Raw genomic sequence first — 24,964 nt, forward strand, 5'->3', positions numbered from 1 at the left:
GGAGAGTCCCACTGCCACCTCGTGGGTAAGGGACGCATCACCTCTGCTTTGCCACCGGGCACAGCGGGCAGCAAACCTCCTCCCTGCAAAATCCCAGGCTCTGCTGGAGAACAGGACCCGGAGAAACCTCAAAGTACTTGGCTTGGAGGGTGGAGGGAAGTCCACACATACCAGAGCTAGAGGCATTATGAATTAACCTGATCTTTCCCTGCCTGTCTCCGTCCCTTCTCCCCAGGCTTACTGGGAAGAGAGGATGCTGCCACACAGGGCAGGTGTTTGGCTGCAGTCACTGGAATGACAGAAGAGTAGAAAGACTCACTGCCAACCGCCCAGGACCTGCTCATATTCTCCTGGTCTCACCAACGTTAACTGCAGCATCTCTTGAGGGCGCTGGCTGCCCAGGAACAGAGCCTCAGGAATTGAAATGCTGGTAAAATGCAGAAGACTCATGGGTGAGGCAAATCCATTAATTCCCTTCTGCTCCCAGTTAGCACCAGGCTGTTAAAAGGGGACTTCTGTTCATTTTCAGCAGGAAGGGCCACAGACAATGAAAACTCTGCTTCACTGTGCAGTCAGAGAAATAAAGAAGCTACAAATTTCCCCCACAGAGGGAATGATGCAGCAAGCAACCCCTCATGGCTTTAAGAAACCAGCCTACAGCAGCTCCCAAAAGGAGATGTGGAAGCAGAGCACTATTGCTAAAACCCCTCTGGGTCTAGGACATCCCATCCCACAGATGCAGAGGTGGTTCTGCTCTCTGTCTGCCCTGGCTGTAGAGCCTGCAGCTCCAGTTTGCACTGGCATAGTAAGGAGGAGGCTCTCGATCTCTTGTGCCCCGCAGCACCTCCCTCTCTGAATCTCCGATCCAGGCCAGAGAGTCACAGCAATCACAGGGAGGGAGGGAGAGCTGCCCTTCCACAGACCAGCGCAGCATCCTTGCTACAGCTCTGGCTGGCATGAGTGGGGCACCGCGGGGTGACATGCAGTGCCACGCTCCCGCATTCAGGACTGTAATGACTCAAGGAGTGGATGGGCAAATGGAACTCTGCCCTGCTGAGCTGCCAACAAGGCTGAAGCCAGCTTTTGTGCTAGATCCAAAGAAGGAAAACAATCTTAAAATTCAGTCTTCTGGGAAAGGTGTCCCTGGGCTCCATGTCAAGGCCAGAGGATATTCACACTGTCCCTTTGGTCCGCAAACCTGCAGTCTCCATGTCAGAGAGCAAAGGAGCCTTGTGAAAGTCCTGCACGACTCCAGGAAAGCAGCAGTAAGGAAGGAACATCCCTTGGACATCCCTTTCTGGGCTGCTGGGCAGGGGAACATCAGTCCTGTGCTTTACTCTTACTTTTCTGCTTCCATATTCTGGGCAAGCGGAACTTGTTCTTCTTCTCTGGCTCCTCTGGCTCAAGAGATCCATCTGCAGGAGAAGGAGCAGGCACAGAGCAAGTTGAGACCCACAGCCCCAGTGCCACCCACTGCTGCTCTGTAAGAGTAGAAAGAGCCCTTACCCAACCTCTGGATCATGTCTGCCAACACCTTGTCCTCCTCTAGTTCTCTGTAATGGAACAGCATGGCATTAGAAGACTTTGTTGTGTTTCATGACAAGATGGTAGACATCAAAAAACATGCAAAGGCTTCTGTTATTCCCCGAGTCAGAAATGACCAATCTCTATCGCACATTCCAAGAAGAGCACAGGAAAAAAACCCCAACAGTTAGAGGAGTCCTAGATGTTTGCAAATGGCATCTGGTTCCCTTGAGAACAAGGACCTGTGTGGGGATTTCCAGACTATGGCAGCCCAGCACTGCAGCAGGGAGGCCCTTCCCCTAGCTGGCCTATGAATCATCTGAGTTCATGGAGTCGTAAGACAGCACCACACCCGAGGAGATGAATAAAGGTTGAGACACCAGTAGCTTGGGGTGCTGCAGAGGTGCTCCCATCGCCGTCACAAACACGCTGCTACCTTCTCGTGCCTGGACAAGGCCAGAGCCAAAAGCCTGGGCATTACTAGAATCTTCGAGCTGGAGCTGGTGCCCTGAGGTCAAGGAACAGAGGCTGCTCTCACCAACAGGAGGCACAAATCCAGCTACTTGACACAGCAGTCTCTTCCTTTAAACTTGGGAGAATCCAACTCTTGGCTACAGTTGTTCTTTCACTTGCTGCAGCAGATGAACACGCTCCTGGCTTCATGTTCCCAGAGTCCTCCTGCAGCTCCCATGCTGCCTCCATCCTCCTCATCTCCAGCCTCTCCCTCTCTTCCCCCTGCCTTCTACATTTTCATAGCCCTTGTCCTCAGAGCAGCATTAGTTTGACAGAGCACTGAACATGGCTGTGGTCCTGATCTCAGCTTCTAATAGCTGCCAAGAAAGCAATGGCAGTGGCATATAGGACAAGATGGTTGATGACAGGTCACCACCCACCTCATGGAGCAGAAGTCTGGATTACAGCCATTGATTCACTTCTACAGCCTGGGCAGCGGAGGAATTACAATGGAAATCATCCCTGGTGTTGGCTCATCTCCCACCACCCGAGGGCCCTCACCTGAGTCTGTCCTCATCCAGGCACTCCACAATACTGTTCCGATCATTGACTGTGTTCACGTACGACTCCAGCAGCTCCTTCTCTCGCTCCTTCTCCCTTGGTGTCTTCAATTCCTCTGCACAAGACAAGGGAAGCCCATCTCATAGCTACAGCTGAGCACCTTCCCGCTGTGGCTCCTGCGTCCACCCTGCTCCAGCAAGTCCCTCTCACAGGGCCCAATTTTACTATCCTCACGCTCAGGGGCACATCTTACATCCCCTCAGACCACAGGGGTGGGTTGGATGTTAGAGGGAGTCTGCTCCTGACAGCTCAACAGCGCGGCAGTCAGAAGAGATGCCCCAGTGAAACTGCCATCCTTGGCACTGTCACTCAGATCCAGAGGACATCCCGGGCCTGGTGTGCAGAGCAGAGGGCTCCGCACAGCCAGGGGCCAGCAGGGCTCCCAGTGCAGCCGGTCCTTACCTGGCTTGCTCAGGAGGTGTCGCAGCTCTGTCTCTATGTTCCACTGCTGCTCCTCCAGCTCCTGCTGTTTCATCCTGCAAGGAACCACAGAAGAGATGAGTTACTGCCCCTTGGCGCACCAGGGCTGGACCCTTCTCATTTCATGCTAAAGCCTCATCTCTGCATGGCCAACCACCTGGGTAGGAGCTGGTGGGTTGGGGAAAATCTTCCTCCATCACATTTGTGAGGTTTCCCTCCCCACAAGCTCATCACAGACCCTGGGTGCTCATCAGTGCTCATCGTTAGCCCATCAGCTAACACATCAGGATGCTGGCAGTTCTCCCAGAGACATCCTCAAGCTCTCCTCATCCCACCAGTTGGCACATTATTTTTTTGAGCTGCCACGCTCCCTCTCCTTCATTGCTTACTGCTCACAGGTGAGATGCACAAGCAGATGAATGACTTTCTGGTTGTACTTACTTGTACATCAGCTCCGATTCCTGTCTGAGCAGCAGTTGTTTCTCATGGATCAGTTTGAACCAATCCACCATGAGGGCATCCTCTGACTCGTCTGCAAAGGAGACAAAGACAGCTCATCTTCCCTGTGGCCACTACAACTCTGCCATTCTGAATGAACCCACTAAGCCCTGCGAAATTGGAGCCAGCCATGACAACCAGTCTGGCTTGGGATCCAAAAGCCAGATCAATAGCAGCCTTCCACTCCCCAAACTCCCTGATCCTCAGCCAAATAAACACAAGACCTTGCTCAAACGACAGGTTAGGAATCAGCCAGAGAGGGTTCAAAATTCCCAGGGCTTTATCTTGCTATACCAGGTATCTTTGGCAACCTGGTGTCTCACATGTAGTGTGAGATCCTGGAAATGAAGCCAAGAATGCCCGAGGTAGGACATGAGCCTCACACCTTCCCACTGGTCTCCTTTACCTCCCTCACAGCCACGCAGCTGCTTCTCCAGATCCACTCCTTTCAATTCCAGCTCATCCAGCTGCTTCTCGATGTCTCGCACCTTCTTCTGGATTTCCTCCTCCGGGAGGTAGTCTGGGTGCAGCTAGGAAAACAAACGTAGGACCAAATACAGCTCAGTGCCCTCAGACTGCCTGCTGAGGTCACAGCCTCAACAGAGACGAGAAATGACGTAAGGAGCCCAACTGCAGAGCCATGTCCTGGAAGGGCCAAGTCAGCAGAGATGCAGAGCTGGCTGCTCATAACAGCAGCATTGCCACTGAAGTGTTACAGCACTGTGATACATCCGCTGTGAGCGATAATATATACCACGCTCGTCAATCCACAAACATTTCCCCTCCTTTTTTGGGGGACACAATGTCTACTACAATTTTGTTTGGCTCTGTCTTATTCCAGCTTCTATTGTCCCCCTGCAGGGGAGATAACTGACAGTCTCTCCATCTTATCTCTGCCCCAGAGCCTTTCATGATTTCCCTGAGAATTCAAATAAACCCTCTCAATGAGACAAACGGATATATCTCATGTAGCACTCCAGCAGAATACCCAGCAACCCCAGCCTGTGCCCATCACACCTGGTTTGCAGCCATACCTTGGTTGGGGACACTGCTTCAGTGCTCTGGATGCTTTTTGGAATCAAGGGTTTAACTAGAAGGGGGGAAAAAAAAAAACAACACAACAATAAAACACCACAACAAACTTTAAATTTTGTGGTGTAGGACAGTGCCTACATCACCAGAGAGCTCGACAGGTCTCTGCCACCCAAGAGAGGGCACTGATGACACGCATGCATCAGCACATCAGACTAGGGTGAGAGATGTGTCTGCAGGAATCAGCACAGCCCGATTTACTCCTCATGGCTGGACACTCACATAACCCTCCGGTCACAGGGTGAGGCTTGCATCCCCAGGGTGTAGGCAGTCGTCACCTAACTCAAGTGTGACTTGGGAATTTGCACCCAAGAATATTGACTTCCATGTTCATTCATTAGCTTGTTAAAGCTCAAAGGTATTTATTGTGCCAAAAGCCACCCCCTTACTAAGCTTACAAAGTATAAATCAGAAATATTGGGTTACTGTCACAGGAAACACCAAGATATACTTAAAAATGCCCCTCTAATGCTCTTGTACAAAGAAGTATCAGTAAATACTGATGAAACAAAAATGGTCTAGAGGACCTTAGCATAGGTCTCAGGAAACTAAGGTTCAATTCCTTCCACAAAACACTTCCTAGGTGAGAAGTCCCTTAGGCCCCACTACACAGCACTATTTAAGCCCTGGACACCTATTAAATTCAATCCTTGAGCAATGTGTGTTTGTTCCACTGTGCCTCAGCTTCCTCTGCCCAACTGTGCTGCAAGGATAACTACAGAAGAGTGTGAGGTATTTGGATACCCGAGGGGCTGGGCTGGATAATTACCACAGAGAGAGAACGGCGGCGTACGTGGATGATGTGACAGGAAGGAGAACTCCAGCATCAAAAGAGCGGGGCTGTAAGAAAGGCAGCAGCGGTGCAGGCTCAGCACTCACAAGGAGAAAGACAGGACAGACCGACTGCAGGAGACTCCTGAGAGTCTCTGGCAACCGGTGCGGATTTGAGGAATAGCTCAAGGACAGCTCTCCAACTGCCCAGCCCTTGCTCTATTGCCTTTTCTAGGAAGAGTGCAAAAGGAGAAGAAGCTGGATGAAGGTATCAGCTGTGCTGTCCCTGCACTGCTGGCCTCCGTCACGTTCCTCTTCCTGCTGGATGCTGCTGGTTTGCTGCTCTGTATGCTACCTGTAACTTGCACTTCTCTTAAAGGTTCCTCCAAGAGGGACCTGGCCTGCCACCGGCAGCCTGCTCTGCTGCCCGAGTAACACCTCCCTCTCCCAGCTCAGCCCTGCATCCCCAGGGTCCTTCTGGCTGATCTCTGCAGCATCTCCAACCAAGGCAGAAAGCTGCTCCACTGATCAGGAAAAGGCCAAGGTCACTGGAGGGGAACAGCTAGTAAAACGACACGCTCCTGATCAGCTCAGGGTCTGATATCCCCTGATACCCTCAAGTTCTGTCTTGACAGACACAAGATGGGCTGGCTGCTTGCCTGCAAACTGGAAGTAGGACAGTTGGCAAGAAAACCCTGAAGCCTCCTTTCTCAACAGAAAACACTACCTATGCCAAAGAAAACTAATGATTCACAGAAATGCTCAGCATCCACGGCCCCATGCAACACACACAGGCTCAAGGGCTGGAATGGGAGCTGACTGTTCACAGCATCTCTCTGAGTGCTCAGGTAAAGACCTATGGAGTGGAGCAACAAGTCTGTCCTTAATCCACAGGCTGCCACGTGACAGCAGCAAGAGAAGAGCCTTTCAGATGGCAGACTTGCACACACATAAAAAACGGGGGGAGACTGCTGGGACAGTTTCCCATAGCAGGAACTCCCCAAGAGCAATCATTAAGCTTTAGAAAGATGGATATAAACCCAGTCTCCATTATCTTAACAGTTCATTTCCTGAGAAAAATGTAATGCTGAACCTGTGGCTGAATCTGAGGAAAAAGGAGGTGGAAAGTTTTGGGAAAACGATGACAGTGGAGGCACGCTAAACTTTAAAAATAGACAACACAATTGGAGTTTGACTGCTTCGTAGCTGTCAGAGGTGCAGGCTGAGGACAATGCTGAAACCAGCTAACCAATACTAAAGCATGAGGCCACCAAGCCACTGGGACACATCCTGCTTGCTCTGAGACAAACATCGAAGTCAGGACTGAGCCCTGCTGTGAGGACTTTCTAGTCCAAACAGATAAGACAGATCCAGATGGGGTAAAGGAAAGGGGAAAACAAACAAACTGCGCAAACAAGACAGCAGCAAACATCAGTTTAGCTACAAGAACTTCCATTTGCATTGTGGTGGGATATGTAAGAGCAAGGACAACTGGGCAAAGGAGGAAAGGTACCACAGTAAAGCTGTGATGGAACACACAAGAGTAAGAAACTGGATTAAGGGTAGGGACAAACTAGTCAGAACTGGTCAGGACATCTTTGAAACTCCAAGAAGCAGCAGTGTTGGCTGCTGCTACTGTGAGTCCTGCCAGCTGGAGTTTCTGGCTGACAGTTCTCTGCATTCCTTTCACTTCCCAAAGCCACTCAACTAGAGAGGAACAGAGACATCAACTAGATCTCAGTTCCCCGAATGAGGAGATGGTCCTCTTCATAGCTTTGAGTCTAAAGAATGACAGAGCAGTGACCTTGACAAATCTCTATTTTCATTTCTTCCCTTCCCACTGAATTCTCAGGCCTGGCTGGTTCCCACTTAGGACAAGCTGGCTAATAAAAATTAATGACACAGATTTTTCCCCCATGACAACAGCCACAGAAAACTCGGGGCACATCTCCCATCCTGACCACTCAGGCTGTCCCCTGGCAGTGCAGAGGAGAGAGTGGCTTTAAGCAGACAGAAGAGACCTTACATGTGATAGTGTTTTTCTTCAACTGTTTGCCCTCTTCCTCCTTCTCAGCAGAGCCCCCAGGGTCTTCCCAGCTTTGCTTTGAATTCTGGAAGCTCCTGATAAGATCCGAGCTGGGGATCAACTTCTTCTTCGTGAATCCACCAGACGAAGCTGGATTAAGAAGCACAGACAGGTTTCGGGTAAGAAATTTCAACCCTCATCTCATAAAAATCCCTTTATTGCCCAGTGTCTCTGGCACTCACCACTAGCCACCTTCATTTCTAGTCCTAGTTCTCTTTTCTTGATGATAGCGAGGGGCACAAGCCCAAAGGAAACAGGGAGAAACCACTGATTATAAGACCAGAGTATGAGAGAAAGGTGAAGGAGAAGAATAAACTGCTGGGAACCATCATACATTTATGCAAGAGAGTGAGCAAAATCTTGCTAGATGTCTTGCTAGGGCAAGACGGGCACCCTGTGAAGACCAAGTCCCTCTCCTTGGGGAAGGATGGCTCTCCAAATAAAGGCACCACAGGGCCAAAGCAGGTGCAGAGAGCAAAAATCCCTGAAAGCAAGGCACAATTTCCACCAACATGTGCCTTGCATCACTAATGCCTGTCCCCTGCCTGACAAGCAAAATGAAGGCAAAGCTTATATCCTTCATACCAGAGTCCTGCTTTGCTGACGGGACAACTAATGGACTTGGCTTTGTCTCCTTGTGTGCTGGGCTCCCTGTTCCCACCTGGGAGTTATCAGTAGGTTTCTTAGAGCCACCTTGGTCTCTGCAAAGAAGAAAGACAAAGGTAGGAAACCATCCCTCTTGCAGAATGGTTCACAGGATGTGTTCTGGAGATCCTGGGCGGAATCTTCATCCCAGACGGTCACACTTTGTTCTAATCAGAGTCCAGCAATTTGAAATACGCTTTCCCTCCCCAGAAATGAAAGCCTTTGCCTCTTCCATCAAATTGTTGAAAACAAAAGCATTAAAACACAGGAGGTCTTCCCTCCTACATGCCCACAAACCTGCAGCAACAAACACAGCTGCAGACATGGACATCCCCATTCACTTGCCATGGACATCCATCGGCTCCAAGACACTCACTTGTTGGCTACAGGCTTCAACAGAGATCTCCACTCTGCTGGGCTCTCAGACTTATCTTCACCAACATTCGTGCTTCCTAAAGAAAGGGACATAGCAAGATAATATCAGATCCAATAAAAAGAAACAAGCCAGATTTGAGTCTAAGGAGGATTTTAGGAGATAAGCCATGCACTGGAGTAGATACTATGATGTTATTGCACCAAACCAGCACCAGTTCAACAAGTTTGACATGGACAGATTGACATACAATAGGTAGTAAATAATCTTGGTGGCATTTTGCCCCTTTAAATTCTAGGCAGATACAGAAACACAGCCACAGTGTGAATGAACAGGCATGTTCAACAGCAATATAACACAAACAGCTCAGACCTCAGAGACCAAAGGATGGGGCAGGAAGGATGGGGAGGCAAAACACCCACAAGCTCACAGCAAACTGCAGACAGATAATCCTTCTGGCCAAAAAAACAAGACAGGCCATATGGAAGTGGTTGAGACACTGGGTACCCCCACAACATCATCCCTCAGCCCACTGCTCAGTCACCATGGTGGAAGCTCAGCTCAAAACAGACAAGGAGGCTGGGTGAGCCCCAACTGCAATCACAAAATCATCCTCAAGTTCTGGTAAGGTCTCCCATCCGGGGAAGTCTACCTAAGCCTCTGAAATCCATCATGATCCCAACACTTGATGACAGCTCATACAACTTCAAATACCTGGAGATCCTCAGAGAAGAAAAATTCACCATGCTAGAGGGAGCAATTGCACAGGGACAAATGGAGGTGTGTTGAGCCTCAGAACTCAGAAAACCCTTATGTGGTGGTACAGACAAAGGACAGGAGTCACTGACAGATTCATTGTACTGGTCCAAGAGAAAAACATAAAGTTGGCATGCCGTGTCCAGGCAGAGCTGTATGAGAATCAGTCATGCTCACCTTTGAAGTCCTTCGACTCTGGCTTGTGCATAGAGTCAACAGGTTTGCTGGCAGCCTGGTTCTTGGGCACAGGGTCTGTAATCTTTTCCTGTTTTTGTGCTGTGTACGCTGTTTTGCTGGACTGCGCTTTTGAAGCTGGACTCTGCCACCGAGAACTGGTGGGAGAAAACTTGCCACTGCAAAAAAGAACAACCTAGTGAGTCTTTTTGAAAGGATGGAACTTTTTATTGGTCTCTGTTCCAAAGACTTGGATGAGTCCCTCGACATGTCTTTAAATCTCAGCCACAAAAGCAGTCAGGGAAGAGGGGAACTTCTCCAAATTATCCTAAGGATCATCTTGGGACTAAAAAGGGAAAGAGAAGTAGTACTTACCTGCTGGACGCTGAGGAGCCAGTGGAACTGAGTCCTCCTGGCCTGTTTGGAGAGATGTTTGATCCAGCCAGAGCCTGAATAATATGGTTACGTGCCTGATCCTTCTCAGCATTCACTGGACTGACCTCAGTAGTGGTTCTGGCTGAGGCAGTTTTACCAGGGCCATGAGAAGAAGGGACTTGCTTTTTAGCATCAGAGGTTTTATTGCTGGAGGACTCTAATGACTGAAAAAAGTTTTCTCGGGCTTGCTGTGTTTTTGTTGTGGAGGTTGTCCAAATTGGCCTTGATGGGGCACCTTCATGGTGATCTGTTTTTTTTCCCAATGAGGTACCTTTGCAGTCATCTGATTTATTTACAGCTGAAGAGGACCATGGAGTATTTACACTTTTAAAGGCAGAGTTTCCAAAAGACGAAACAGATGGCTTGGTTGAATTAGTAAGGCCCTCCTGGCTGGGTTTCTTCAACACCTGCTCCAGTTTCTTGGGTTCTGCTGCTTTCTGGAACACCCTGGCAGCAGCAGGGGCTGGGGTGCTCTCAGGTTTGTTCCCAGTGCTGTGGAGACCAGAGATCTGGACATTGTCTGCCTGCTGGTGGCTGGTACAGATGAACGTACCGGGCTCAGGCCCAGCTTTGTAGCTTCCAGGAAGAAGCACGTTCCAACACTGCCTGCACCTGTGGATAAGAAAGTCTCAGAAAATATCCTCCAGAGCACTGGGAGGCCATCAACACACAGCTGAGAGTGCGGCACAATTCCACTGCCAGCACAGGCAGGGTGAAGGTACTACGCTGGCAGAGTGCAGACTCTGTGTGCACATTCCTCAGGTACCAAAACCAGAGCTGTCCATAGCACAGCTTGAAGCAGGAAAGGTGCAGATGAAAACAGACTCGTGCAACGAGTTTCCCCTATGCACACGTCAAGAGCAGGCCAGGTTGCCTCCACTCTGACAAAAACATCCTCCAACACCTCGAGTGGCTCACACCACTCTCCCTCCAGCCCCAAAGGAACGAAGCTGCCCCTCTGCGACCCCCAGACCTGTGTCCTCACTTTGAAGAGCTGTACCTGAAGCAGTTCCTGTGATAGAGCTTCCCGTCCACCAAGTAGCGCTGCACCAGGTGCACATGGTTCCCGCAGATCCCGCAGCTGCTGCTAGGGATATTCCCGCTCTCTGCCAGGACCCCTCTCTGTGGGGAGAAGCAGTGGTTGAGCAGACAGCATGGTGGCCCTGCATACAGCTACGAACCTCCCAGGTGAGCAAACATTCGACACACGCAGACGGTTGGTTAGGACAGAGAAGCGATACCCAGAACAATCTTGCTCCTGCTAATCCTTTGTTCATACGAAGTGGAACAGCCCTTGGGAGGACAGAGTAAAGGGAAGAACTTGTTCCCATAGAGCCAGAGGACCAAGGTGTTTTGTCTGCCTGTGGGAAACTGAAGTGCAAAGGTGTATGATCTGCATTAGCCGGGAAAGGTCCTGACCCTGGTAAGAGAGAAGCTTCCTTTCTTCCGCTGTCCCTACTCTGCTTTGAAACTGTTTTCAAGAATTTAATCAATGTTTTCTAGCAAAAATAATACATTCTGTTAAAAATCTCCACCCACAAGATCTAGGAACAGCACAGCCATATCCTAAGACACTCACGTTCTCTTCACCACTAGATGAATCCCAGCTGACTGATGGCTTTCCAATGACTCCCACCTGAACCTGTGCAGTAACCAGACCTCTGGAGTAAATCCCTTATAAGGAGGAGAGAGTTTAGGGACTGAGTCCTTACCACTAGGAGCCTTGAACTACCATAATAATCCCTAGCTTGCTGAACAGATTTAAGGTATAAAGCACACCACAAACTTCATTTCTTACCAGGGAGGTTTCTTTAGGCTTAGCTCTGGCTGGTGGGTGGGCAGGAGGTAGTTTTGGAGGCACTGGCTTAGGAGGCTCTGAAACAACTTTCTTCCCAAGAGGCTGCTCCTGAGGTTCGGAGGAAGGACGCTTGACTCCAGCCATGCCTCCAACTGGAAGGAAAGAAGAAGGGAAGATTTTAAGGTAACATAAGGAAAATCCATGAGCTTAGGAGTCATCTACAATATAAGACGATCCAGAGGTGCCTGATGGATAACATGCAAGAATACAAGGAGACACAGGTTTCCTTCACAGGCAGTTCTGTAGCGGAGTGAGTAGCAAGAGGTGATAAATGAATTTTACCAACATACATGGGAATCACCTGGTAGCTGAAACTGCTGATTTTTTTTTCTTCTCAAGGAATTCCATGGAGGGTAGTGAAAAAGTGGAAAAACACAAAACACCATCAGTCAATGGTGTGAACAAGACCTTGGGTTTACACCTGGCCCACAGTTCGGCTGAATTGATCACCGCTGAAACAAGCACTGCTGTTGGGTATTACAGCTGAGGAACTGAAGCACAGAGGGTTTGGTGCATTCAAGCTGCTGTGCTCCAGACCTCCTACACACCCTGAACCTTCACTGCTGTGGGTGTCCACCCCACATCCAGCTGGGACTCTCACAGAGCAAACAGGTTTGTTGAACTCAGAAATGGTCACTAAAAATAGGCAATTCTATGACAGAGACTTGGAGGTGCCATGGTGGTGCTGATGCAGAAACCAACAGGACTTGCCCCAAGAAATCTGCCGATGCCCAATCCTCTTTTCTTTGCAGATGAAAGAGAAACCTTCTAAATTCACAACAAGTGGAGAAAAGAGAATCCTCAACACACTTCAATCAGGCAAGAAATTATTTCCCATGCCCTGAAAAGTGCAGGGAGCCTTCCCTGGGAAATAAGGCTCCATGCATAGTTTTTACAGACAAGACCCCTCATCTGTCTCATGGGGATGTTATTTTTGTGCCACTTCCTATTCTGAATGAGACGTCTCTGTGTTCCTTGTGGGATATGTGAGCCACAGCTTCACTTTAAGAGCAACCAATTCAACGATCACCCGTCTGAAAAGAGATTATACCCTTCTTGGTAAATACAGAGGGAGTCTGAGCAGGGCGTAGGGACAGAGAGGAAGCCCAGATCCCAGCAGTTTTCTCTCAGTAAAGCTGGCTATCCAAACAAACAGCCAGGGCTCTTTTACTGCAGCGACCAGCAGACTGGTGACAGCCGACCCAGCAAACGGTTTAGACTCGGGCTGCCCCCTCGCTTCCCGCTTCTGCCACTTACCGAATTCTCAAAGCCCAGCACAAAGATGGGCGGCTTCAGCTCTGCTACTTTGTAAACACCTGGCCTCAGTAAAACACTGGCCCCTGGCCCTCTCTGTCCTGCTTATTTCACGGTCTTGCTGGAGCCCATTCGAAGGGCATGACTATGGTATCAGGAGTCTGCTTGGTGTCAGAGGGCACATTCCTGGCTGGGCTCATTTTCAGAGATGCACATTCACCCCAGCAACAGGAATGCAACCAGAGCGTTTTGTGGGACACTAGAGAGTATAAAAATGTGCCGTGCTTGATGACGTGGTAGGCGAGATGCTGGGGGGGAGGGGGTAAAGCCCCCAAACTGACCCAGATTCCCACCACTTGGCACAAACATGATGGAATTTGTTTTGACTTTGATCAGTATGGTTTTAAAAAAATACATAAAAAATGAAGAGAATGGAGGGAATTGCTTATGGAGGGAGAGAGAAAGCATGCTTAAATGTGTAAAGAGGTGGAGAAGGGGGAAGAGTTTACATATTAAAGGCAGCTCGCAGAGTGAAATGTGCTTTCTTTCCAAGATGTAGCACCTTTTCAATACATATCTGTCTTCTCGATCTAGATTCACCCTAACCAGTTATTCATGTCCCACTTTCTAAAGTTTCCTCTGGAGAAACCTGTGAAATTGGTTTATCGTATTATTTCATTTTGTATGAGCTTAAAGCCAAACATAAACCAAGTCTGCAATAATGCTCCTGTGAGCCCAGATAAACTCTCCAGTATGTGGATATAATGCCTTGGCAGTTCTGTGGCCTGTTTTATGTTTGAAAGAATTGCTATCACAATTATGCCAGTTAAGGGGGTCATGTTCTTCTGCTTCCTTCTCTCAGTACTGTTGTGCTGTACAAGCCCTACTATGGATAGTGTTACTTTGGCACAGCCTCACAGACAAGCTCAGCCTTGTTTAGACTCCATGTTCTCACCAGCCCTCTGGTGTGGCAAGGACTGGAGCAAGGATGGAGGTGCTTGAGAAAGGAAAGCTGAGGTGGGGACCAAGGAGGGGAACCTTCACTGCTCCAGGCTGGCTGAACCGTAAGAAATTTTAGATTGTATATTAAAGTTTTAAAGACAAGGCATGGCCCTGTGCCCTTCCAAAAGCACTGGTGCTACTGCAAGCCAGTGTGTAAAGAGTTCAGATCCTCCATTTACATAGTTCTGGTACCAAAAGGCCTCTGTGCAGTCTATTTTGCTTTTCCAAGCTTGTTAGCAGGTAAGGGAAAGCACAAAATTAAGCCCCAATCCTTCCCACCCCTCCAGGGAGTATGGTACTTACTAGGAGACCGTCCATGGAAGTAGTTATAATACTGGGAAACATAGGTGAGGATGCTCAGCCTGTCTGGTACCCTGAGAGCAACCATATCCTCTGCATCCAGCAAGGCCGGGATCCCCAGCTCCTCCTCTGCCACTCGAAATGCCTAGAGAAGGAAGGGGGGGAATAATAAAAAAAAAAAAAAAAAAAAAAAAGAGGTCTCGTCCAGCCCAGGCAGCAGATCTACTCCTCATCAGAAGTAAGAAACTCCACTGCAAACAGCCCCACTCAAATAACTCCTCTACCAGGGAACAGCTGCCTCAGTTTAACTCCTACATCGTACGGCCGTTACGGGAACCAACGGAGTCATGGCTTCCAGCCACCGCGCTGAGAAATTCCGGCAGGGAGCCAAAAATCTGGCCTGGCAAGCTGGCCGTAGCTCACTGCACAGGAACTCACCTGGGCTTCCCCTGCTCTCCCCCTATCTGGATACGCACAGCTGCGGAGAGCGAGGCCTGGCAGAAGGGGATGTGCCAGCCCAGGCTGGCAGACTCGCTGCCAGGCTTCCAGCCCAACCTGGAGCACTCCCCAGTTAACGGTGCGCTGGTAGGTGTTTGCAGGCAGCTTTCGATCTCCGAGTGCTGTGCAAATGTTAACGCTTCCTGCCCACTGCCTGCTCTTCCCCAGCTGAAAAAGGGGGAATCTTGGGCTGCAGGAGCTCGCTCGCTCTCCCAGATTAGAGAGGGGGAAGAAAGGAATAATGCAGAATTCCTGACACCTAGCTGCCCTTCCAGCCTAGCCGTTTTCATGCTGCCTAACGTGTATTTGGGGCAAATATTCCTCTTTGTGGCCCCCTCTGCTTTGAAACTGCAGGAGCAAAGTCAGGTAAAGGAAGGAAAACCTATTTTCTTTTGCCTCTGAACAAGAGCCTTTACTAGAGGACAAAAAAAAATGCAACATCTGTGAAGCAACTTTGCCCTTGCTCAACCCAGTGTAAGGCTTTTACTAGGGACTTTCTCCAGCCCTCTTCCTTCCTGGCTTAGAGGAAAAAAATCCTTCCCCTCCTGCTTTGGGGCATATCCTTTGAAATGCCAACACAGCAAAGGAACATAGCACTTGCAGGAACGGAGGTACAAGGAAGGCTACTGCCAAACCCCACAGTGAAAGGGTTAAAGAAAGACTCAAACATATTAAAACCCTCCGCATCCGACCTCTGGCACAGACACGCAACAGTGCCGGCGTACAAGCCAACTATTCCTGCCTAGAAGAAACAAACAGCCATTATTTTTTAGCAAGATAATGACCATTTTTTTCCACTGGGTATCCCAGTAAAAATGTAACTGAGCTGACATTAAGCACACCTTCAGCCCGTTACCTCTGGCTGTGTCATCCCGGCTGCCAGCCCAGCCTGGCACTCGCCTGACTCATAACCTGGTACTTAATATATTCTTTGGAGCATTCTCCATCGCACTGGCTGCACAACTGGTCTGACCAGTGGACTTTTCTTGCTGGACATTCCCGATGTGCAGTATAGCGGGAACGCAGGCCATGACACCTCCTGCCAGACGGTGCCATTGGTGAGACCAGTGCGACAGGCACAGAACAAGTGACAGGGGCTGCCTGGACCACAAAAAATGGAGGAGGCTCTACACACACAACTGGTTTGGCCAGAAGCAGGTGAGCAATGCAGAGAGCAGCATTAGGATGTAGTGTCCCCTGTGCCTACAGCATCCTCACATTCCTGGGAACTGCTCTTGCCTGGAGATCCTACAAGATCACCACCTAACATAGCCCAGCTGCCCTTCTCCTCTACCTGCCTGCCCAGGCTGGCCTTTATGAAGCAACACGTTATTTCTGCACAACATTTCTCATCAGCGCAATTCTAAGTGGTTCATGAAGGAGGTAAGTGACACTGGTGCCCCTTTGCACAGAGGAGGCAAAGTGATATGCTTGAGGCCATCTGAGCCGGTCAGGCACAGCTTTCCTGTGACACAGGCCACGGCTGTATCTGCTACACCACGTCACTGTCCCTCAGCGCTGAAAGAACGGGATCCAAGGCCTCCAGAAACCTTTCTCCTCTTTATATGGTTTTGAAATCTTTGGCAAAAAAAACGTCACCAACTGAAATTTTCCTAGGGTTTGGGCTTGGGTTTTTTTGGCACTTGAGAAGTGACACATTCTTCCTCAGCAGAAGACCTTATATGGCAAATTGGAGCCCGGATAAGATGTTTTTAGTTGAATAATACAGCTCCTGAAATGAAGTTATTGAATAGTGAGGCGGCCAGAGGAAGAAAGCGTAGGAGCTAGGATGGAGAGCAGTCTGAGGGATCTCACAGGGAGATGGAGGGGTCAACCTCACTCACGGCACAGCCAAGGCAGCAGGATACCAGCAGTGAAACGGCAACACAGACAAGCCATCCTACAGCAGGTGGAATAAGGAAGAGAGCAAAATAAAGGACATAAAAGAATCTAAGAAATGGAGGGAGGAGAGCGGGGGGAACATGGGCTGCAACAAATGAGGAGAGCAACTCTTTTCATGAGAGGCACAAAGAAGCTTTTCATTAATATAAGCAGTGGAGGTGGCTCATACAGCTTATTTCCCAGAGGAAAACAAAGTCGCCAGCAGAGCAGCCACCATCAGCCTGGCTGCAGGGAAGGAGCAACACTCGGGGCTTCACAGCACTCTGGCCAGGACAACCGCTCATGGCAAAGAGGCCCTGGTGCCTGCCAAACACCAAACCTCAAGGGCAAAAACACTTGGTCTGAATCTCACCGAGAGGAGAGAAACACGCAGAGCTGAACCCCAGAGAGCGTGAATAACTGCTCACACACTGCAGTCCCAGCTTGGGGAGAGGGTGGTCTGTCACAGGCACTGTGAACATGGCCAAGGCCGATGGCGAGTGGAAGCTAAGGAGCGTGGGGAGGCAAGTTTAGCTTTCCTGGAGGCAAGGACCACCTCAGCCAGCTCGCTGTTTCAGAGGATGTCACTCCTCCAGTCCAGACAAGAGTAAGCTGCCATCGTTCATTCACATCCCGAGCTCCTGCCAAGCAGCCACGAAGCTGTGTGGAGCAATGCCAAGGGAAGAGAAGCATTTTAATCTACTGCCTCTCTCTTTGTGAGGGAGAGAGGAAGGAAAAAAATCCTTCCTTGGAGCACTAAACTTATGTTTGAATCCAATGCAAGAGAGGACTGGCCTGCCCAACTTCTGTGGAGAGAACAAGAGAAAATCAAATCTCATCCTGGAGTGAAGTGTCCAGGTAGGATGAGGTTTTAGGATGTCTCCACCTTCCAGCAGCCTTTATGCCCTGCATCAGGAACGAGCAGAAGCGAGGGGAGACTCCCTATGCTTCCCCTCTCACACCAGCTGCCTCCCAGCTCCTGCTCCATCCCTCAGAAGCATCACATACTCAACATGCCCATGGCTTGAACTCCAGCATCTCTGTCCGAGTTCCTGTTGCCCCAGGACACACTGGACACTGGCATTATTGTGCAGCCAGCGAAGAAGCGTGGGCAGTGTGAGGGTGCTTTCAAGCAGCCAGCAAGCCTCGACATTGCCATTCAAATCAGAAGGTTGGACGCATGCAGAACAAGGCAAAGGATTTTTATACGGCACACTCAGCACACCGCATCTGCAAGGTTTCTCTTGCTAAACCACATAAGCAAAGTACCAGGTCACAGATTAGATCAAAAGTAAAACATTAAAAGTCACTTACCAATTTGTTGTTCTCATACACATTTTCTTTACTGAGGGAGTTGAAGTTTCTGAAATATAGAAAGAAGAGAAAAAAAAAATCTCAGATTGGTGATGTAGAGCAAGCGGCTTCACTTCCAGCTTCTCAAACCTCTCTGAGCCTCACTGGTTCAGGGAACAGAGCACCTCCTCCCACCCTGCCTCTCAGAGATGCTCCAGAGGAAGCAGCATGGCAGATCCCACCCAAGGCAGTCACAGAAGTGCCGTACCTCCCAGGACAGAGCCATACAGGAGACCCAGCAGGCACAGCCATCTGCCCACAGGCAGCATAACACGTTTTTGGCACATCTACCCTTGCAGGGCTGACTCCCGCAGCCTCCCATGGACAGGACGTGCTGGTGCCAAAACATCTCATGCAGATTCACAGGTTTTGCTGAGACAGCCAGGAGCAACCTCTAACTCATGAGGTGGGTTTTTTACCCCCCCAAAAAAGTCTTGCTCCTCTCCCACCTCAAAAAGATACACTGATGCCTGCCAGCCAGATTTGCAACACCCTCTCCCTGGAAGTACTTTCCCAACAGTCACATCCACGCTCTTCTCCTGTCTTGCAAGGTGTCTCCACGCAGAAAGACCTCAGCTCCAAGGAGGTGTGGATACCTCAGGCGCTGCATGTATCGCACGCTTCTCCAACACATCCATATCCTCCCATCTCAGAAACTGCTGCTTCCACCATCACATCAGTTCTGGTTTCAAATCCTCTTTTCTCCTCTGACAGAGCTCCACAAAACCAGCACCAGTTATCTCCTTGGGAAACACCTCTGACCATAACATAATACTACGGCTGATAGCACCAAAGTTGCTGTAGAAATCTTATTCTCCTATCCCTAGGGCTGTCACCTTTGATTTGTAATCATAACCAATAACTGAAAAGGAAGAGACAATTACTGTTTGCAGTTACAAGCCAAAGTCAACAATCCTTCTCCCTTTCTGCTGTCCCTGGACATCACCTCCCTCTTCCCAGATTTACTCTCCCTCTCTCTTGTCCAATCCAGCTGCCACCTCTCTCTGCACTGCGGTGGGAACTCAAAAACTGGGAGGAGATGCAAGAAAGCAGAGGGAAGAGTGAGTTTGTGCTACTGGAAGTAGAGACAGAACACAGCGTGCTTTCTCACCCATAGTAGAGCATGTCCCTTGCTTAGGAAACATTTGCCATCAGCTTTGTTTTAAACTGATTGTCACTTGCTAAACTGGGAATACAAACCTGACTGTTGGCTGGCAGCCCTGCTCTCCAACACTGCTTCCTTCTGCCCAGGTAAGTGGGCAGGATCAACTCCCTTCCCAAGAACCCAGTTTCAGTTTCCAATCCTTGTACCTGTTGGCATCAGTGAAAAGCTGGTATCAGAGAGGAAATTCTCACTGATAAACAGAAAAGGCTACAGCACCAACTTTGCATTTTTGCACGTAGCACCTTTATAACCGACGTGGACCTACCCTTGTTAGTCAGCCCCTCACCTCTGAAAGCAGCCAGAATAACCGTGTGAAAGCCAGGGCAAAGCTGGCTTGCAGCAACCTGTTCGTGAGACAAACACATGATCTGTATCGCAGCAGGGGAACTTTTTCCACGACTTGTAACAGGAAGGAGCAAGCCAGGTCCTTTATCTGCTCCGTACAGAAAGTGGAGCATTACGTTATAAATGAGAGGCGCCTTCAAACAGGTTTGTCCATCATGTTGCAGCCTATGCCTCCTCCCTGCTTCCCACATCTCGTAGTGCTATGTGGGATAAGGAGAGAACGAACGACAGATAAGACCCACAGGTCAAACTCCCCCAGGAAGCACGTAGAGACAAGGCACATCCCACCTCTAAATCATATACTCCTTCCTGTGCAAAAATCAAAGGGACTCACAGAGGTTTTTCTTCAAGCAGTGCTCCTGCCTGGAGATTTCTCCTCCCTGAGACAATGGATTAAAAAGAGCAACAAAAATAATCACAAGCCAAGAAAGTTTCAGTGAAACAATAGCTACAACCATCCTGTTTTGTGTCAGGCAAGAAAATCAGCTTTTTTAGAGAGCCATCTGAAGGAGGTGATTGCAGCTCTCTGCCTCACTCCCTGTTCTGCTCCCAAATAAAGTCTCTGTAGCAGGGACATCCTGAACGCAGGAAAACAGCTGCAAGAGCAAAGCGGGGCTCCAGCTTCCTCAGTCATCCTGACACGTAAGACATAACATACCAGAGTTACCTATTTATTGTTGGTCAGTGCCTTTTATTCCCATGCTGAACGCTGTTTGCTACGGCAGTGTGTGTGCTTCACACCACGTGGCATGTCACAGAGACCTAAAAATCCAAACCTCTGATGGTGAACGTCTGAAATCCCCTTCTGCTCCCCAAAGGAGAGTGCAAACAAACAACCAGGTCATTGTTTGGTCATTTCAAGAGCCTCCTGCCCTCTCAGCATCACTCCCTCCCTGGCTAGTCTTGCTGGTGCATCTCCTACCTTGGAATACCAAAGCTCTCTGGACCAATGTAATCCTAAGAAAGCAAAGCTAATACAAATTGAGAAGTAGAAGTTCTCCACTGAGAAAACACAGGCAACTGAATTAATTGCAAGAGGTGAGAAATACAAATCTGACCCAAGAGAGGGCCTCCAGTGTTGGAAACAAATCAGAGTGGAGTTCAGCAGCACAGGAACAGAAATTAAGTTTTTAGCTCCCAAAAAAATCCTTCTCTTAGCAAAAAGTGGCCGAGCATTTCTCATGCCCACAAATCTCTGTGACCACCCACTGCTCCAGCTGCACAGACCCAGCACTCGCAAAGCACACGTGCTTCTCTAGGAGGAATCTCTGCTGCTGCTGGAAGCACTAACTCAGTTGGAAACTTCACCTCGGAGCAGACTGAGCAAAAAAAAGTCCCAGAGCCATGGTGACCTCAAAAAGTTTCTGCCTCTCAGCACTGTTGAACTATTTTCTCTAGAGACAATAAGATATGTGCAGTCAAAAGGATCTCTGAAAAAGAGCGAAGCACCCTTTGCTTGCTCGCAGTTCTTGAACAGAGGGTTCAAACCCAGCGTGCTCTGCTGGGAACAGGACCTTTCAGCTGTGCTCTTTCTGGAGGTGCAAATGACCTGGGGCAGAGAGGGGACAGGGCTGGAAATCCCAGATGGAAGATGTCCCACATACACTCGTCCTCCTCCACACTGCTCTGGTCTTGCTGGCGAGCTGCAGTGCGCTGCTGGGGTTGACTAAGAGCGGATAAGGATCCCTGACCCCAGAACCATCCTCCCCTCGCCTACGCTTGTCACGCAAACCACAGTCCTGCAGCGGCCAAGCAGGCGGCAGCTCTGCTTCACCCCAGCCTTTTGTTGAGATGGAGATTGTGGGCACCTCGTCCTCAGCATGGCCATGGTCCTCCCTGCCGTATCAGTGAGTGTTGGCCTCATCCTGCCCCGCTGAGCTGACACCAGCCCAGGAAATGCTGCTGGAGGAAGGGGCACCCACTACTGCTCAGCCGCCAAGGGGAATTTCACAACCAGTCCATTCCCAGAGCGCCGAGCTAAACACCAGTCTGGCAAAGAGCAAGGTCCCAGACAAAGAGAAGGAGCTTAATCAAAACCTTTCCTCAACATCTGGCATTAATAGCTGAGCAAGCATGCATGACTCCCCTGCTTCCTCTAACTCACTTACCAGGCCAAGGCCACTAACACCACGGCCGGAGCTCACACAGCCATCGCCATCCCGTGTGGCAGCCGCAGACCTCGGGCTCACACAGGGCCGCCGTGAGGCTTCACGTTCCTCTGATGAGAGGAGTCTCAGGGCTCTGCAATGGTCCCAGAAAAAGGGCTGGCACCTGCCTAACGTGCGTGCCTGGCTGGGGCTGGCTACAAAGCACTCTTCAGCTGGGAAAAAAGAAATGAATCTCCATGGTAATTCAGCGTGCATCTCCACTCTCCCAGAGCATCCTCGGGAGAGTGGGAAGTGAGTGGGAAATGCTTTTCTAATTTTACACAGCCTACCCTGCTCATCAACAAAATACGAACCAACACCAGCCAAGTTTGAGAGAAGTTACTGTATTCTCCGTATGTTTTCTGGCAAGAAAAAAGGAAGAGGGGAGAAACCTGCACCAGCCTGTCCTCTGATCCACATACTCGATGAAAGAGAAGCCCATGGTATGACCATGTTTTGCAATTGAAGTTTTCCCAGGAATCTCTCAGGCTCCTGCAAGGAGAAATCCCCTGCGCTCCTCTGCCCAAGAATGTCATTTGTGTAAACTAAGACGGAAAACACACTGTTGCAAAACTCTGATGCCGTGACTGAATCATGTTCTGCAAGTGATTTATAAAGCAAAGCTGCTGCAAACACATGGAATGTTCCAAACATCAACTATCCTTTTCCAGTTTTATTTTCAGTATGATGCTTTTAATCTTCAACTAAGATCTTTGCTAGCAGCAAGGGGAGGAACTCAGGATAAACCACTTTAAGCCCCTGGGAAGCAGGAGTCGCATCTGCACGCGCACCCAGCTGCACTTCTATGCCAGTGGCTCCTGCACCACCAACACTCAGAGAAGCGTTTACAGATACATGGAGAACCTGCACAAGTGTTCAGCCTCAGGATCCGACATGTAACACCAGGCAGCCCTGGCTACCAACCACTTGAAAGTATAATTTCCTTCCAGCAGGACTTTGCCCAGTCAAGGATATGCCTGGTGCTTTCCTGCATTACACCACTGGCACTGATGAGGGAGGTCACTGATAAAAGCTTCTCTTACTTTAACCTTCAGCGAGTCTTTGCTGAGCTGGTCCAAGTCAGAAAGAGCTTCCGTAAGGTCCTGAATAAAGTCAGGCAGAATTTCCATCATAAAAGAAAACGAATGGGAACAGAGAGACGCTACAAGGAACATTTTCCCTCTTCAGTACAGGAGAACTGATTTAAGATATGTCTATCCACAGCCCTTAATGCACAGTTCAAGGGTTAGAAACAACCCACTAAACTGGTCAACAGGATTATTCCAGCGCTCAAGTCGCTGAGCCCCTGTGCGCACTCATGCCGGATGGGCAAGATGCAGTCAGCAGGAAGCAGTCCCAGTCTCTCTACAATCTCCTCCTGGTCACAGCAACCTTTCTGCCCTGCTATTTCGTACCTTCAGGACTGTGAATCAAAGGAAGGAAACAAAATATGTGGAGTCTCGCAGACGTGACAGCATGTCAGGAAGCCATACACAGCAACACCATGGTGACTGCCCAAACACTGGGGACTCCAGAGAAAGCATGCCTGAAGCTCCTGCACTAATCCCCTGCTGCCCATGCCTGCTCCTGCCTCTTCCAAGTTTCAGGACAACAGAGAAGAGAGAGCAAGAAGATATCTTCTCCTTGGGCTTCCACTAGAAGCAGGACACCTGTAAGAGAGCTCTCTGCACAAAAACCCAAGTGGCAGGCTGTCCTGTGAGCATGAGGAAAAAGGAACAGGAAGGAAACAGGAGGAAAACTGCAGTACAGAAAAGCCAACCTGGTCCTCTACCAGTTGGACACATCTGACTAAGAGACACCTAACATCTAAACAGTACTGCTGGGAAATCTTTGTGCTGCTCCCTTGCCTTGACCTCCTTCCTCAGCCCCCACACCTCAAAGTCCAAAGATCCCATAAGTAAAAAAACCAAACAACTAGGAAGCAGGATCTACATCTCCCTTTGGCAATTCACCTTTCCAGAAGTTAAAATTAGGACAGGGACAGTCAAAACCCACGGGGCACCAGGAATGGCACCAGCAACGGGTGGAAAGCACTTTGCCTCCCACAGACTAAGCTCCAGATGGGACAAACACGCGATGTGCAGGAATCCAGCGGCTGCCAGGCCCTGCCCTTCTATTGTACTTTGTTTAAATAGCCCTCGCCTCCCGACTTGGGAGCAGCTGAGCTGCCGTCGGGCTGTCCAAGGAAAGCCCAGCCTAAGCAAACATGAACAGCAAAGAAGGAAACGTTTCCCCCGAAATCGGTGTCTGAACTCGTTTTGCAATGGAAAGGACACGTTTATAATTCAGTCACAGAGGGAAGAAAGGGGAAAAAGCAAAAACGGGGCGGGGGGGTGGGGAGATAAAAGCTCGTAGGCAGCACGAGCAGAGCTCTTCCCTTGGAGGTTTTCAGCGTGGGTGCTAGCGGAGCTCCGGGCACCAGCCCACAGCATCGCACAGATCGGAACTGGGATTTGTGCCGGGTCCGCAGGGAGGGCGAGGGGTCCGCAGGGAGGGCGAGGGGTCCGCAGGGAGGGCGAGGGGTCCGCAGGGAGGGCGAGGGGTCCGCAGCCCCCAGCCGAGGTCCCGGCCCCGCCGAGGAGGCGGCCCCTGCGCTGGCCTCGACGCCCGACACGGGTACTCACATGAGGTCGGGCCGGTGCCGGTGCAGGATGGCGCAGAAGGCGAGGCCGTCGCGGAAGGAGGTGGTCATGTTGGTGATGCTGACATCGCGGTAGCCCTCGCACTGCTGCTTGCACCACAGCTGCAGGTTCTGGATGGCCGCCATGGCCTCGGCGGGCCCGGGGAGGCCGCGGCAGGCCCCGGGGTGGCTCGGTGGGGCGGACGGAGCCCCGAGCGGAGCCGCTCGCAGCCCGGCCGGAGGCTGCCGGCGTGTGGCAGGCGGCCGCGGTGGGAGGAGGCGGGGAAAGGGGCGGGCAGGGGCGGGCGGCGGCGGCCCCTCGGGGCCTCCCTGCGCCGCGCCCCGGGGCCCAGCGTGGGGTAGGGGGGGCGAAATGGCAGCAGACGCGTGTGTGGGGCCGTGACCGGCGGCCCTGCGTGGGCAGCCGCTGCGGGGCCCCGTGTGTGGCCGGCGGTGCGGGCAGCAGCACGGCCCTGTCGCGACATGAGATCCCACACGTCGGGCTTCTGCCGTGGGGACAAAGGAAATTCCCTTCGCACCCACGCATAAAAAAAATCCAGTTTCCTTCGTGAAGGGAGGAGGGGGAGGGAGAACGAAGCACGGCCGCGCTCCCACGCTGGGCAGGGAAGGAGGGAGCGCGGCCGTGGGCACAGGGGCTGCCCACGGGCACCA

General features: G+C 50.4%; 1 protein-coding gene across 1 annotated transcript; it reads right to left on the bottom strand.

Annotated features, from left to right (window-relative positions):
• Positions 1–1,185: 1,185 nt before the first annotated feature.
• MICALL2 (MICAL like 2) lies at positions 1,186–24,439 on the bottom strand. Its single transcript, XM_086622567.1, has 17 exons — positions 24,297–24,439; positions 17,956–18,004; positions 14,266–14,407; positions 11,647–11,798; positions 10,849–10,970; positions 9,789–10,460; positions 9,417–9,592; positions 8,487–8,562; positions 8,051–8,166; positions 7,406–7,555; positions 4,551–4,606; positions 3,923–4,046; positions 3,460–3,550; positions 3,001–3,074; positions 2,539–2,653; positions 1,507–1,553; positions 1,186–1,415 (listed from the first exon to the last, which is right to left on the bottom strand). The coding sequence occupies exons 1-17, from the start codon at positions 24,437–24,439 to the stop codon at positions 1,321–1,323; spliced, it is 2,400 nt and encodes a 799-aa protein (XP_086478693.1). The 3' UTR covers positions 1,186–1,320.
• Positions 24,440–24,964: the final 525 nt, after the last annotated feature.

The sequence above is a fragment of the Tauraco erythrolophus genome, chromosome 17 (genome assembly GCF_009769465.1).
Source record: "Tauraco erythrolophus isolate bTauEry1 chromosome 17, bTauEry1.pri, whole genome shotgun sequence".
Taxonomy (NCBI): Eukaryota; Metazoa; Chordata; class Aves; order Musophagiformes; family Musophagidae; genus Tauraco; species Tauraco erythrolophus.